The sequence below is a fragment of the Oryx dammah genome, unplaced genomic scaffold (genome assembly GCF_014754425.2).
Source record: "Oryx dammah isolate SB20612 unplaced genomic scaffold, SCBI_Odam_1.1 HiC_scaffold_3, whole genome shotgun sequence".
NCBI lineage: Eukaryota > Metazoa > Chordata > Mammalia > Artiodactyla > Bovidae > Oryx > Oryx dammah.
Window position 1 is genome coordinate 18,559,526 of NW_024070187.1, and position 16,257 is coordinate 18,575,782.

Sequence of the window (16,257 nt, forward strand, 5' to 3'; positions counted from 1 at the left end):
ATATATATATATTTCTCTCTCTCTCTCAACTAATTTCTCATCTCAGGTATTTTTTTCCTCCCCACTGACTTTCTTCCACTTACCAAGTGAGGAAATCTATGTGAGTTTATTTGTTGAATGTGAACCTTTTTATGTATACCGAACTTAAGACGTCGGAGAAGGCAATGGCACCCTACTCCAGTACTCTTGCCTGGAAAATCCCATGGACAGAGGAGCCTGGTAGGCTGCAGTCAATGGGGTCGCTAAGAGTCGGACACGACTGAGCAACTTCACTTTCACTTTTCACTTTCATGCATTGGAGAAGGAAATGGCAACCCACTCCAGTGTTCTTGCCTGGAGAATCCCAGGGACGGTGGAGCCTGATGGGCTGCTGTCTATGGAGTCGCACAGAGTCGGACGCTACTGAAGCGACTTAGCAGTAGCAGCAGCAGCAGCAGCAGCAGCAGCAACAGCAGCAACTTAAGACGTAGTTGAAGCAGAACGTTGATGAAATGGTTTGTGCTAACTAGTGTTTTATAGTTTTGAATTATTTGCGTTTTATTTGGTGATTTGATCTTTAGTTGTCTAAGTGATAGGTGTGTAATTGAAAATCAAAAGGCGTAGTAATAATAAAATGCAGCAGCTCAGTGTCTTCCTTCCTGCCCTCAGTCCTGTTCATTCAAAGATAACCACATTTAATCTTTTCTAATTTTAGGTATGTATGTTGAATAATATGTTAAACTGCGAATTCTTTTTTTTTTTAATTGACTTCTTAAGATAGCCCACACCATCCACAACCTCTCTTCTACAAATTTTTGAGTGGTTTTCACAATTTTTAGTTTTAATACTGGTTAATTTCATAATTCTAAATAATATGTAGACTTTATTTTTTTCACATCAACTTTTGAAAATACATATATTTGGCTCCTTATTTAGTAAAGCAAGGAAAGTAGCGACTCTACCTTTAAATGGCAGAAACCACATCTACTCCTGCCTTTCAGTAGATGGACTTTTCCTTATACATTGACAATGTTATTAATAGTTACAGTGTATTTCTTAACTCTAATTGTTTTTTGCTTTGTTTATGTGTATAAAAACCAGTAAAATGTTACAATATTATGGTTTTGTAAATAAACTTCAGTGCATAGCCAAGAAATATGCCATTATACATTTTCTTCAAGGTGTTTAATTTCATAAAACCTATGTACCACACTAATGAGATTTGTAATATTAATGTCAAATGGGTTGTTCTTTCCTCCTCTGCAGTAAAAAAAATTATGTCATAGTTAAGTGTGCTTAATTTTTTGGATTATATACTAATTACATAGTTTTTGACCCTCCTCGCTTTTACAAAGGACTTCGTACTTTCTTTGAGGGAAAGGATTCATGTGCTTTACTCACCAAGTCCTCTTATTCTTTGTATGAGAACCTCCCTGCCATTTCTCTGCTTGAAGACATTTCCCTTGGAGCCCCATTACTTTCTGTTTGATTTGAACAGATTACTTTCTGGTCCTTTTGACAGCTTCTATACTGGATTATATTCATTGAAATCTTGAGTAAGGTACAACGTTACAGTATTGTGCAAAGGTACCATAAGATACAGTGTCTTTTACTACTCAGTCTTCTGTTTTGGTAGCTGCTAAGTCGCTTCAGTCGTGTGCGACTCTGTGCGACCCCATAGACGGCAGCCCACCAGGCTCCCCCGTCCCTGGGATTCTCCAGGCAAGAACACTGGAGTGGGTAGCTATTTCCTTCTCCAGTGCATGAAAGTGAAAAGTGAAAGTGAAGTCGCTCAGTCATGTCCGACTCTTAGCGACCCCATGGACTGCAGCCCACCAGGCTCCTCTGTCAATGGGATTTTCCAGGCAAGAGTACTGGAGTGGGGTGCCATTGCCTTCTCCAACTGTTTTGGTAGAATACATCCTTTAAAAATTTATTCATAAAAATATGTGGGTAGTGATTTTATTTTTTAATGTTTGCATAGTGTAAATTATTATTTTACTATTATGATTGATACTTTGGCTGGGTATAGAAACTAAATTATGTTTCTTACAATTTTTCAAGATGTCATCATCTTCTAGCTTCTGTTGATGCTCTTGAGGTCATGAGAATGAGTGTTGGGTCTTGATGTTTTGATGCCTAAACTATTTGTTTTCTCTCTCAAATGATTAACATTTTTAGTTGTACTTGAAGCTTTGAAAATCTGTTATGACATGTTTTGTTCTAAGTTTGTTCTCCTTGCAATGAACTTATTCAGTGAAGCCTTAATAAATATCTCTGGTTAATTTTCAACTGTGGGGAATTTTCTCCTAGTCTTTTATAATTTTTTCCTCTTTATTTTTCTCTATTCTCTTTTGTTGAAATTCCTATAAGGTGGTTGTTGAATTCTTGGTTTGATTCACTGTGTTTGTAATCTTTTTTGTTTTTATCTGTGCATTTGCTTCATGTTCTGAGTTGTAGTCTCAACTTTATTTTCCAACACTTCTATCTAGTTTGACAATCATATGTTTAATTTCCAAGCACTAATTTTTTAAATTATTTTTCTCATATTCCCTTAATTTTCATTGTTCTTTTTTTAATGGGATAAAATTTACATATATTAAAATATGCTGATTTTAAGTGACCAGTTTGGTGAGTTTTGATACCTGTCAACAAACATGTAACAATCACCACCCTAATCAAGATGTGAAACATTTGTACTACTCCAGAAAGTTCCTACCTTTCCATTGCCAAGAGTCTTCCCACCACCCTCCTCCCCACCCCAAGCACTACATTCTCATTCTTATCACTATAGTTTAAAACTGTAGTCCTGTAACACTTAAATGGAGCCATAGGATATGAACTCTTCTGTGTCTACTGTTTTCATCAACATAATATTTTTGAGATCCATTCATATTTTGGCACATTTATTCCTTTTTTGTTGTTTTGAAATAGCGTTTCATTGGATGACTATACCACAACTTGCTTAGCAGTTCACTTGTGTGATGTTTACCTTGCTTCCAGTTTGGGGCTGTTATGAATCAAACTACTCTGAACATTCTCATATAAGTATTTTTATGGACATTTTAGTTTTTATTGGGTTAGTACCCAGTAGGAATGGGATTTGAGTCGTAAGGGGTACTATTAACTTTAGTACAGTTTTTCAAAGTCCTTGTGTCATTTTAGCACTACCAGAAGCAGCAGAGAATCAGCTCCAATTCCGCATTTTTCTCAACACTTGGTATTGCCAGTCACTCCAATTTTAGCCATTCTGGTAGTTGTAAAATGGTATGTTGTGGTTTTAATTTGCATTTTCCTGCTGATTAATTACATTGAGAACTTTTAATGTGTTTATTGTCTATTTGTATTCCTCTTTTGTGAAAAATACACATTTCAGATTTTTGCCTGTTTTGTGTTGACTTGTTTTTCTTTTTATTATTAAGTCATAGGCATTCTTTATATATTCTGAATGCTAGTCTGTTACCAGGGAAGCCCTGTTATCATGTATACAAACATACATGCATATATATATACACACACACATATAATATGTATTTTATAAAAATGTCATATATATAGATAGATATGTCATAATTAACTTTAGCTTGGATTTGTATTTTCTCAAATGTGGCTTTTGATGTGAAATGTTTTTAATTTTGATAAAGCCCACTTTATAAAGTTCATCTTTTTAAAAAAATTCTCATTGTTTTGTTTTTAATCGGCTCAGATGAGATCTGTTTTCATTTTCATTTCCATTTGTTTGTTGCTAGGACAGAGAAACAATAGATGTTTTAAAATAAAGTATTTTTTTAAGATTTATTTATTTATGTTTGGCTCTGCTAGGTTTTCATTGCTGTGCATGGGCTTTCTCTAGTTGCCGCGAGCGGGGCAACTCTGTTGTGGTGCTCAGGCTTCTTACTGCAGAGGCTTCACTTGTTGCAGACCACAGGCTCTAGAACTCATGGGCCAGTAGCTGTGGCTTGTTAGCTCTAGAGCTGGGGCTTGGTGGTTGGCGGTGCATGTGCTTGGTTGCTCTGTGTCATGTGGGATCTTTCTAGACCAGGAATCGAACCCATGTCCCCTGTGCTGGTAGGTGGATTCTTAACCCCTGGACCACCAAGGAGGCCCCTAAAGTTTGTTTTTTATGGCTTTTCTTATCCTGCTTGAGAAATCTTCGCCTATTCTAAGGTTGCAAAAATATCCTCTTTTTTTTTTTTTTCTTCTTGTGCAGAAGACTTACAGTTTTAGCTTTTACATTTAGGTCTGTAATCATATCAGACTTCTGTGGATGTAGCAGTAGAAATTGAGGTTAATCTTTTTCCCATGTGAACGTTCTTTTTGTAGCACCATTTATTAAAAAGACTGTCCTTTTCCTGTTCAATTCCTTGGCCTTTGTTGAAAATCATTTCATTGTGTTTAAAAATGTTTTTCAATTTAAAATGAAAAAAGCTTTCAATTTTATGAAATACATTGTATATAGCACATATATATAGATAGGTGGAGATATAGAATGTGAAATTATGGAGAAAATATGAACACCCTTAACCCATCAATTAAGAACTAGGATATTACTTAGTATTTTTGAAGTTTCTCATGGATTCTTCCCTAATCTCACGACTGCTTTTCATACAATGGTGCAGTAGTAACCTTTTCCTTGGATAGGAGGATAAATAAGTTGCCAGTAATGGGGGTCTGGTGGCAAAGTTGAGTCTTCTATTCTTCAGCCTTTCAAATGCCATATTTCTCATTTCAGATATTCTTCTGACTGCTGTTGTTCACCACTGTTCCCTCCTTCTCTGAATCTGAAGCCTCTGATCTGAAGAGGATGAGCACACCTCTTAACTGTAGCATAGATTGTAACCTCCTTCTCACTATTTCTTATGACAATGCTCTTAGCCTATTCAGAATGCTTTATAGGAGTTTCCTGAAATCAGCTCACGGCCTCTTTCTGCCCTCTTCCTTATTATCAGTTTACACCTTTTAAAACAGTTCTTTTTAATGTTTTAATGAAGTTTCTGGACAGATTTATGAAAAGCAGCCTATTGTCTTGATTTAGAATTCCAGGTTTTATTGTGAAACCTGGAAGGGAAGAATGCAGTGCCTGACCAATCAATGTCTTTTTAGTGAGACACCTAGATGAGAGAGATATTTTTTGTTGGGAGACCTTTTTTATTGCGGTTGCCATAATGTGATAACAGATTTTAAACTAAGCTTCTTAATCTTCAGGCCACTTCATGATAAAATGCTGGACTCCATTTGCTTTGGAAACTATGGTGCTAGGACCCCTCAGGATCTTCAGGTAGAATATCTGTTTCTAACCTGGAGGCAATAACATCTGTCAAGATCAGTGAGGGGAGTAAAACATCACTTGCAAAGCACCTGGCTTTAAAACAAAAATCGATTAGTTATTTAAGTAACATTATAAGGCTGTTTGTTGTCTAGTTTAATTCCTTTTTTATTTTAAAAAAATTATTTATTTTTAATTGAAGGATAATTGCTTTGCAATATTGTGTTGGTTTCTGCTATCAACATGAATCAGTCATAGGTAGACACATGTCCCGTTCCTCTTGAACCTCCTTCGCACACCATCCCACCCCTTTAGATTGTTGAAGAGCCCCAGTTTGAGTTCCCTGAGTCATACAGCAAACTCCCATTGACTATCTGTTTTGCATATGGTAATGTATATGTTTCCATGTTCTCTCTCCATTCATCCCACACCCTTTCCTTCCTCCCTACCCCACCAGTATAAGTCTGTTCTCTCTGTCTGCATCTCTGTTGCTGCCCTGAAAATCTGTTCATCAGTACCATCTTTTTAGATTCCATATATATATAAATGCACATATGCATGAATAATGATATTTGCTTATCTCTTTCTGACTTACTTCACTCTGTATAATAGGCTCTAGGTTCACCCACTTCATTAGACCTGACTCAAATGTGTTCCTTTCTATGGCTGAATAATATTCCATTATATATATGCACCACAGCTCTTTATCCATTCATTTGTCAATGGACATCTAGGTTGCTTCCATGCCTTAACTGTTATAAATAGTGCTGCATTGAACCTTGGGGTACACGTGTCTTTTTCAGTTTTGGTTTCCTCAGGGCATATGCCTATTAGTGGGATTGCTGGGTGATGTTAGTTTGATATTTAGTATTGTTAGTAGAGTCCTTGATTATTTAAAGTTCTGGTTGGTGTCCTTATTCCCTCTTTCCTGACTCCTTGCACTGTGAAAAAGAAAAGTACTTGTAGTCTGTGGTATATTCAAACTTCGGGTAAAGAGAAGAGCCTTATTAATGTGAATGTACAATAACAAACTTCTTCTAAACTCTTAAAATTGTCAGGCATCCTTGCAGAGGGAGTGTTCTGTCTTTTCCTTTATATGCCATTGCAAATCTTTGATTTTGATTTAGAGCTACAATATAAATTCATGATTGGGTGGTTTTTCCTCTTTGATATTATCTTGAAATTTTCTCACATTGATAATTTTTCTGTAAAATGTACAGATTGACATTTCCCTCCAAATTATATATGGTTACGGCTCAGACAGTAAAGCGTCTGTCTACAATGCGGGAGACCTGGGTTCAATCCCTGGGTTGGGAAGATTCCCTGGAGAAGGCAGTGGCACCCCACTCCAGTACTATTGCCTGGAAAATCCCATGGACAGAGGAGCCTGGTAGGCTACAGTCCATGGTGTCGCTAAGAGTCGAGCACGACTGAGCGACTTCACTTTTACTTTCAATCATACTTAAGGTGAGAAAACACCGGCTTAATGTTTAGCTGATCTATCAAAAAATTCTCTCTTTTTCTAGATTACCTGGGAAGATTTAGGACACCAAGAATGTTTCCCCTGAAGGATGCCGAAATGGGTGCCTTTACCTTCTTTGCCTCTGCTCTGCCCCATGATGTCTGTGGAAGCAATGGGCTTCCTCTCACACCAAATTCCATCAAGATTTTAGGGCGCTTTCAAATCCTCAAGACCATCACTCACCCCAGACTGTGCCAGTATGTGGATATTTCTAGGGGAAAGCACGGTGAGTGTTGTTTTCTCATATTTTGTGTTCTCTACCCTGTTACCCTGATTAGGTTATAATATACACAGTGTATTGTTTTGGATGCAAGAGTTGGACTATAAAGAAAGCTGAGCACCAAAGAATTGATGCTTTTGAACTGTGATGTTGGAGAAGACTCTTGAGAGTACCTTGGTCTCCAAGGAGATCCAACCAGTGCATCCTAAAGGAGATCAGTCGTGGGTGTTCATTGGAAGGACTGATGTTGAAGCTGAAACTCCAATACTTTGGCCGCCTGATACGAAGAGCTGACTCGTTTGAAAAGACCCTGATGCTGGCAAAGATTGAGGGCAGGAGGAGAAGGGGTTGACAGAGGATAAGATGGTTGGATGGCATTGCCGACTCAATGGACATCAGTTTGGGTCGACTCCAGGAGTTAGTGATGGACAGGGAGGCCTGGTGTGCTGCGGTTCATGGGGTCACAAAGAGTCGGACACGAATGAGCAACTGAACTGAACTGAACTGATACACATTAAGTGTTAATCGCTCAGTCCTGTCTGACTCTTTGCAGCCCAATGGACTATAGCCCACCAGACTCCTCTGTCCATGGGATTCTCCAGGCAAGAATACTGGAGTGGGTTGCCATTCCCTTCTCCAGGGGATCTTCCTAACCCAGGGATCGAACCTGGGTCTCCTGCATTGCAGGCAGACTCCTTACCATCTGAGCCATCAGGGAAGCCATTATAATAAATAGTAAATATATAAAGTAATCAGAGTGAGTATGTTTGCTTGCCATCACTTTTCGCTCCAGCCAAACTGAGTCATTTGAGTCTTCCTGACTGCATTTGAATGATTCACATTTCTCAGATCTGAGAATCAGGATTTTTAATATTCTTTTTCAGGGAAGCCCCTATCCTCAAGCATATTTCTTCATCTCTCTAAAAAGTAAATGAAAATTCTAATGTTAGAAACTTTGTTCTGTCGCTCGTTATGTCCGACTCGCTGTGAGCCTGTGGGCGGTAGCCCACCAGGTTCCTCTGTCCATGGAATTTTCCAGACAAGAAGACTGAAGTGGTTTGCCATTTCCTTCTTCAGGGGATCTTCCTGACCCAGGGATCAAACATGCATCTCTTGCATCTCCTGCAATGGCAGGTGGATTCATTACCACTGAGCCACCTGAGAACCCCAATAGAAACTTTAGAATTGTCTATTAGAATGTATTTTATGATTGAAAGTAATAATTTGGGCTAAGTTTTTTCCCATGAAAAGAGGGTGGCTAATGTTTTTACCTCTTCTTAGCTGCATTAGTCTTTTTATATAGGATTTCATTTAGTAGAGTTGAATTCTATTGGTTAAAAAGTCAGTATTTCACCAGGAAGAATTTACTGCCTTTTTAGTAGTATAGTCAGGGCTTCCCAGGTAGCACTGGTGGTAAAGAACTTGGCTGCCAGTGCAGAAGATGTAAGAGATGTAGGTTCAATTCTCTGGCAGAGGGCTTGGCAACGTACACTGTTATTCTTGCCTGGAGAATCCCATGGACAGAGGAGCCTGGCAGGCAATGGTCCCTAGAGTCACAAAGAGTTGTATATGACTGAAGCGATTTAGCATGCACGCATGCAGTCATAAAATCAGGTTCTTCTATAACTTGAATCTTAGACCATTCTCCTTGCTAAAATATGACACTATAAACTGAGTGGCTTATAAACAAGAAGAGTTGATTTCTCACAGTTCTGGTGGCTGGGATATCCAAGATTAAGGCAATAGCAGATGCTATGTCTGGTGAGGCCCACTTCTTCATTAACAGTCATCTTCTCCCTGTAACCTCACTTGGTGGGAGGGGAAAGGGAGTTTTCTCAGGCTTCTTTTACAAAAGAAGAGCACTGATCCTGTTTGTGAGGGCCCTACCCTCATGGCTTCCCATGTGGGGCTAGTGCCTGTCAATGCAGAAGAAATAAGAGACTCGAGTTCAATCCCTGGATTGGGAAGATCCCCTGGAGAAGGCCATGCCAACCCACTTCAGTACTTGCCTGGAGAGTCCCCATGGACAGAGAAGCCTGGTGGGCTACAGTCCATGGGGTTGCAAAGAATTGGACATGACTGAAGCGACTTAGCATGGACACCCTCATGATCTAATCGCCCCCCAAAGCCCCACTGCTGGACACCATCACACTGAGGATTAGGTGTCAACATATGGATTGGGGAGATGGGGCACAAATGTTCAATCCATAGCACCCCTGAAGGTGCTTATGGTGGCAATATTTTAATTATTTTAAAATTATTTTTGAAAGCTTAATTTCATGCTTAAAATTATTTTAAATGCATTTCAGTGAAATATATTTAATTTTTCTAACAAAATGAATTGTGAAAGTTAACCCCATATACTTACTGATATTGTACTGTTTTTATTCCCTTAAAAATCTCATTTTCAGATGTTTCAACCTAATACAGGTGCTGAAAAAAATGCAAACTCTTATTTCCTTAGTTTTGCTGAAAAACAGGCTAAATGATACTTTCAAGTAGTCTAGGTTATGCCTCTTGAAAATAGTTTCTCTGAAAGTTTTATAGAATTTGAATGGAAAATGTTTTTTGTAATAAATGTTATTAATGGCTAACATTTATTTTTGAGTGTTTATTACTTATTAGGCAGTATTCTAAATGCCTTACATATTTTAATTAACTTAATCCTTACAACATTACCATGAAGTAGGAACTCTTATTGTATTCACATTTTACAGATGAGGAAGTTGAGGCACAGAGCAATTAAGTAGCAATTAAGGAACTTTTGGCAAGTTTGTTGTTTACAAACAAGCAAATTTAAAAAACCTTTTTGCTAAAGTTTTTGTTTGCTAAAGAGCTTCAAGACAATAACTAAATTGTAGATATCATTTGGGGCTTTTATATAACCAAATAGTTGATAAGATATTGTCAACCCCTGAATGCCTCAAATACCACCCCACCCCTACCCAATTACAAATTTTAAAGGATTTTGGCTTGTGGAATTGGCCTGGTTCCAAAATCACTCCAATAAAACTATATGGTAGATCATTATCATCTGTAATGAGTAACCAAAATTTACTGTTGTAGATCTGAAAATTTGGACTATGCTTATCTTCCCAAATTCTTGCCACTTTACTCAGTTCTTGGGACTTTTTCTTTTTTTTTTTTTTTTTAAGATTTATTTATTTATTTATTTTTGGCTGTGCTGGATCTTCATTGCTCCTCGGGCTTTTCTCTAGTTGCGGCAGTCGGGGGCTATTCTCTAGTGTGGTGCTCTGGTCTTCTCATTGTGGTGGCTTCTCTTTGTTGCAGAGCCTGGGCTCTAGGGTGCACAGAGTTCAGTAGTTTCAGCTCCCAGGCTTTAAAGCACCGGCTCAGCTGTTGTGGTGCATGGGCTTAGTTTCTCCTTGGCATGTGGGATCTTCCTGGATCAGGAATGGAACCTGTGTCTCCTGCATTAGCAGGCCACTTCTTTACCACTGAGCCACCAGGGAAACCCAGGACTTCTTTATTTGTATCCTGAAGTGCCCTTTATTCTTTCCCACTGACTGGAAGCCTATTTGGAGCATCCCTTCAGATGACTGGGGTCTTGCCTCTGTCCAGTTTTCCCTAGGCATTTTGGGATAATTGACTCAGTAGTCCTAGAGTCAAGAATCTTGAGCTCCTTTTTTTCATCCCTCTACCTAAGTGAGCCTCTCTAAATATTGAACTAGGAAAAACCTTATGACATAATCTCTCTGGGGAACCTTACTACTAACTGCACAGGAAACTTCTTTTTAGTTATAAATGTCAGGTAGGCAGTAATCCTCTTGGACACTGTTAAACTCTGTTAATGTTGAACCTGGCTCAACAATGTGGGTAGTCTCCTTAGGCCCAATAACCATACTCCTGGTTACTCTGTTTCCCCTGATTGTCCTGCTCCTAGGTCTCCACGGCCCTCTCTTCCAGGGACACACAGATTACGGATGTGTATAAAATTCATATAATTTAAGTTTGACTGCCTGGAATGAAAATATCTGTTATTGTCAAAAGGTTAGGGAATTCGATTACTTTTTTTTTTTTTTTACTATTGGCAATGTTCATTGTCCCGAAAAGTCGTAAGCATAACGAGTAACTAATGAAATTAGAGTAAGTGTTGTTGTGAAGATCTGTTTGTTCCAAACATCCCAGTCATTTCAGTTACATTTAGTTTGAAAAGTCAACAATCTCCTAAGTGAACAATGCATATTTCTCAATGATGTAATCACTTTGGTTTGGACTGTTCTTGTCTCCTCAAAGAATCTTAATTTTGGTTCCTTTATTCTGTTCTTGCTACGCAGATATTTCTCATCTTGTCATTGTTAGTCCCACACTCTCCCCATTTTACTTGGAGTAACGTGTAACATGTGGTTCATTTTAGCAACATTATGTTTTCACATGTTAGGTTAGTTCAGAAGTCAAGCTTTCACTGTTTCCAACAGATCATTCAGAACTGATTCAAGATGATATTAGTTTCTTGCTAACTCAGCAGGTTGATGTATTTAATCTCAAGAATAGTTTACATTCGAATTTTTGAACTTGATTTATCAAAAGAGAAATTGAATAAAATATCTTTAAAAGAAAAAAGGTCAGTAAAGCATGAAAATACTTAACAAACTTAAATCTTTTTCTTTTGAACTTGAAATCTCAGCAATTTTAGAAGCATAGAAAGGATTATAAATGGTAATATATTCCAACTGATTTGGTATTGATTACCCAAAAATCTTTTTTTTAATTGCTAGAAAATCAAGAACAAAATTTTTCATATTATCTTAACACATTCACAATTTACCTCTTTCTCTAAAAATTTTTTAAAATCTTTCATTTAGTCCCTGTTTTTATTCAACTACTTTATTATCTGTCTTGCTTAATATTGTGCTCTCTTCCATTTCTTAGCATTGACTTAAAACTTACAATTCAAGCTGTATGTACACTACAGAGATACTTGGCACTCATCAAATATTTCATATAGGAAAGATCATTTCATGGTTCTTGTATGTTGTACTCTTTAAAGTTCATCTTGGTGTCACATTTGTTTTTTATAAATAATGCCATTATATTGCTGACATATTTGGCATGTTATGATTCTCAAATATTTTTGTCATATTTTATTCTGTGAAACTATATTGCTTTATAACAAGCAGAAGTTATTTTCAAACAGTTGTTTACAGTTTCAGGATGAATTCTCTCTAATGATTTTTTGGAGAAAAACCCGGTTCATATTGGAAACATTGTCTTGGTATATATTCTATTACCTCTGGGAGAATCTTTGATATTCTGCCAGGATTATGGGTCTGCTATATTAAAGTAATATTTACTTTAAAGTTCCTTAGGATCCTGAAGCTTTGGCAAACTCTAGTTTATGAAGTTTTGAAGGAGTTTCCTGAATAAACTTGATCATTTTTTTTTCTAAATCATTGTAAATCTGACAAATTTTATACTAATGCCAAACACTTTAGATATGGAGACTTGTGAATGTCTAATTTAAAATTATTAATTAATGGAGTATGCACATTTTAGCATATTCTGATGGTCTTTTATATTAAAATCAGTGCTATTGTGGTATTATTACGCCTAGTTTACAGAGCAGGCATATACTTTTCTACAAAGGACAGATTTCTATTTAGAAAATGACAGTCATTATATGAGACTTATTCATTTCTAATGGCCACATTGAGTCTTTGCTCAAGTTAACTAATTTAACAAGTATTTTTAAATTAGATGTGTATGTTTGAGATATCATGTTAGACACTGGTGATGCGTTTTGAACAAGGTCAAAATCTTTCCTACCATCAGGAAATGCATTATCTAGTAAAGAACAAAGATATTAGATAAAAATGTATACAAATCCTTAGGATTTCAAATGAGTGCTACAAAAGAAAAGTACACTGTGAAATAGATTAGATTATAGAAGGAGCAAATTGATTTGGGGGGACCAGGAAAGTGTTTCTGGAGGAAATCACATTTAACTGTATAGTAATAATAATAGCTAACACTTAGTGATTCTTATATGCCAGGTCCTTATTTTATATTAACTCATTTCAGCCTCACAACAGCTCTATGAGGTAGGTCCTTATTTTTCCCTCATTTTGCAGAAGAGGAAACTTTGGCATAGAGAGGTTAGCAAACTAATGAGTATTAAACCTAAAATCTGAGCCCAAACCAAATAGTCTGTACTCTTAATTACTGTGTTTCATGATAGGCATTCGCTGGGAGAAAAACAGAGAAGCTCATCTTAGGCAATGGGAATCCATGTAATAGTACTTTAAGGTAGGAAAGGTGAAGCATGACAAAAAGCAATGCTAGACAGGGAGTTACATATTCACTTTTATTAATTATTATTTTAGCACTTAGATTTTAGTATGAAAATATGTTGGAGGGCAGTAACAATTAGTCGGAGATGATTGGTTAAGAGATTGTTTTAGTAATCTAGTACGAAATGATGTTGGCTTGGACCCAGATCGTGGTAGATGAAGCAAACTGCAAATTCTGTAGACATTTGAGAGATAGAAATAGCAGTGCCTTTTCTTTGGATTTGAGAAATGGAGATTACTGCTAAGTTTGTAGCCTGAGCAGCTAGCAGGACAGTGGTACCATTTACTGATTCTAAAGGGAAAGGCTTAAGGAGCAAACTATAAATTCAGTTTGAGTTCTGTTGAGTTTGAGATGACTTTTATATTAAAGTGAAAAATTGGCTGTGGAGTTTAAAAGAGAGCTCTGGGCTTGATGTAGAATTTAGGAGTTTTTCAGCCTTGGGAGTAAATAAGGAGAAAACACAGTTGAAGACCCAGAATCAAAGGTGGAGGAGCTAGAAGGATTTAAGTTTGGGTAGAAGAGTTACCAGTCTACCGAGGAGACTAAGGAGAGGTAGCCAGTGAGGTGTAAGGAAAACTGACAGAAATGCTGCTTCCCATTTTGGTTTTCTGACAGTGTTGTTTCCTTTTTCCGTCTAGATCTTCATTGTGCTAAATCACTTGGAATTCAACTTTGCATGCTCTTTTCTGTATTGAATTGAAGAACTAGACCTTTTATCTCATAGCTTTCTTTCCTATTCATTGTTTTTTCTCTTCATTTCACAGTCTTTCAAATTTAATTTTCTTTAGGTTCCTGTTCAGATCACTTGGAGCTTTCTTTTTTTTCTCCTGAAAGTGATGGTATTCATTTGTGGTAGTTTAAATTTTGTGTTTCAGGTCATTCTGTATAATGCCACCACCTCAGTTTGAGCTTCCAAGAAGTGACCCACAACATCCTGCACTCACACTTCATATGGTTGCCTGCATACCATTGTTAGTTGTCTCTGCTCTCAGCAGGCCAGACCTGACCTTCCCTTGAACCAGTGCTTACTGGGAGTTTTTCCTTTTACTGCATCACCTCCTCTGAAATTTTTCCTGCCTTCTGCTCTCATTTTTCTACCTGTGCCATTTTTCATTTTCACCAAACCTCTATGTAGTCATCACCATTTCGGTCCCTTTTTACTTTACTTCTTTTTCTTGTCTTGGTTTGCCATCTGAGAAGGAAATAGCAACCCACCCCAATATTCTTGCCTGGAAAATCCCATGGACAGAGGAGCCTGGTGGGCTGCAATCTGTAGAATCACAAAAAGCTGGACATGACTTAGCCACTAAACCACCACCACCACCACCATTTTGTGTTGACTTTCTTCCTTGTCTTAGAAACTCATTTTGCATAGATATACGTAGTACCCCAATTTCCTTTAAAAACTAATCTCTCCTGAAATAACCTTATCAAATCCCCAGCCACTTGAGAGCCCAATTGTGCCTTTCTCTGGTTCCTCTCACGTTGTTTCATCTAGAAAGAGTTTGTTGATCTGCTACTGTGTCAGACAATGTGTCAGTCAATAATTAACTAATGATTACATTAAAAATGTATGGACTGACCTTCAAAACTGTGCTGACTCATTCTAAGACAGTTGATCTGTTGGAAAATAAAAATTCCATCATACTATATATTGTGCTCACGAAAATTTTCTGTTACTAATCTCAGCAGGCCCCATGATGTTACAAACAATCGCAAGTTGATTTTCAGTTCTTTCTCCATAATCGTGATTCCGAACATTTCTACTTTTCTTCAGTTTCTGAATTCAGTTTCAGAGACCTTGTGTTTGAGCCAGACTGTCAAGACAGTTTGTCCCCTAGATCCCAGTTTCCGCTAAAATTTCTTTATATCTTCATCCAAGCTTCATCTGCTAGCCTGTGTCAGAAGAAGGATCACTTCTTTTTGCCAAAGGTAAACCTTTCCAGCTGTTTTTCCTAATGCACAGGGGAGAAATCATAGAGAAAAACACAAAATGAAGATTCTTATTTGATGTATTGTTTTCTAACACATTTATCTTGTTATTCTAGATCTCTGATTTTTGTGTAGTTAATATAGACTTTGAAAAGCTCTTTTCAAATATCATTTGTACTATATGTTAATATCTTTAGTGAAATATATTGTTTTGTTACTAAAACGTTGTATTAATCAAGTCTAAAGTGCATTTGCTTTTTTCTTTTTTCTTTACTCAGAGAGGTTGGTGGTGGTAGCTGAACACTGTGAACGGAGTCTAGAAGACTTGCTCCGTGAAGGGAGACCCGTGAGGTACTGTGTGCACTATTAGGACAGCTAAATGAGAAGCAGAAATTGGCAAACAAAAAGGCATTTTACCTAGAAACCGCAGGGTCTCAGTTCCTTCTGTTATTTGTTTAATGATAAAATCCAGCTGTAAATTTTCATTTTAGGAAAATTAACACACAGGCCTCATAGAAATTCAGCATTGACATTATCCATTGTTCAGCTTTTGTAGGCATTCTGCAAAGTACTTGACAAAAAGTTACCAAAGAGGATATATGTGAAAACTTGAAATCTTTTTAGTACTAAGCTTTTCTTTAACATAGCTGAATTTAAGAGTATTTTCCAGAGACAAGTACATGGTAACTTCTCACAGGGTAGTGGTATTCCTAGGAACATGGTGTACTGTATAAACTAAGGCCACATTGACGAATAGAGAAAAATACTAATCATGGCTTGAATGGAATCTAATCTAATCTAATACAGTTTAAATTCAGTTATTTCAATGACATATGAAATTTACTTTCTATCTCAGGCATTTTTGGCAAGAAAAATATGTGATCTAAACTTTACTGTAAATGTACTATTAAATGAGCTTCTTCACTGATTTTCGGAAATTATCTTAGAATCATGAAAGATATTTTTAATGAATAAAATTGTACTAAAGGAATGAAGATTGCTTGCCTTGAGCTTTTATATGATTGG

At 37.0% G+C, this 16,257-nt stretch overlaps 1 protein-coding gene across 1 annotated transcript in view; it reads left to right on the forward strand.

The window, feature by feature from the left end:
* TBCK (TBC1 domain containing kinase) overlaps window positions 1-16,257 on the forward strand; it is a 208,727-nt gene that overhangs the window by 1,099 nt on the left and 191,371 nt on the right. The window contains exons 2-3 of the mRNA XM_040237515.1: window positions 6,772-6,993; window positions 15,510-15,582. Of these exons, the coding sequence (XP_040093449.1) occupies window positions 6,801-6,993; window positions 15,510-15,582 (266 nt within the window). The 5' untranslated portion in view covers window positions 6,772-6,800. The remainder of the gene's footprint in view (window positions 1-6,771; window positions 6,994-15,509; window positions 15,583-16,257) is intronic.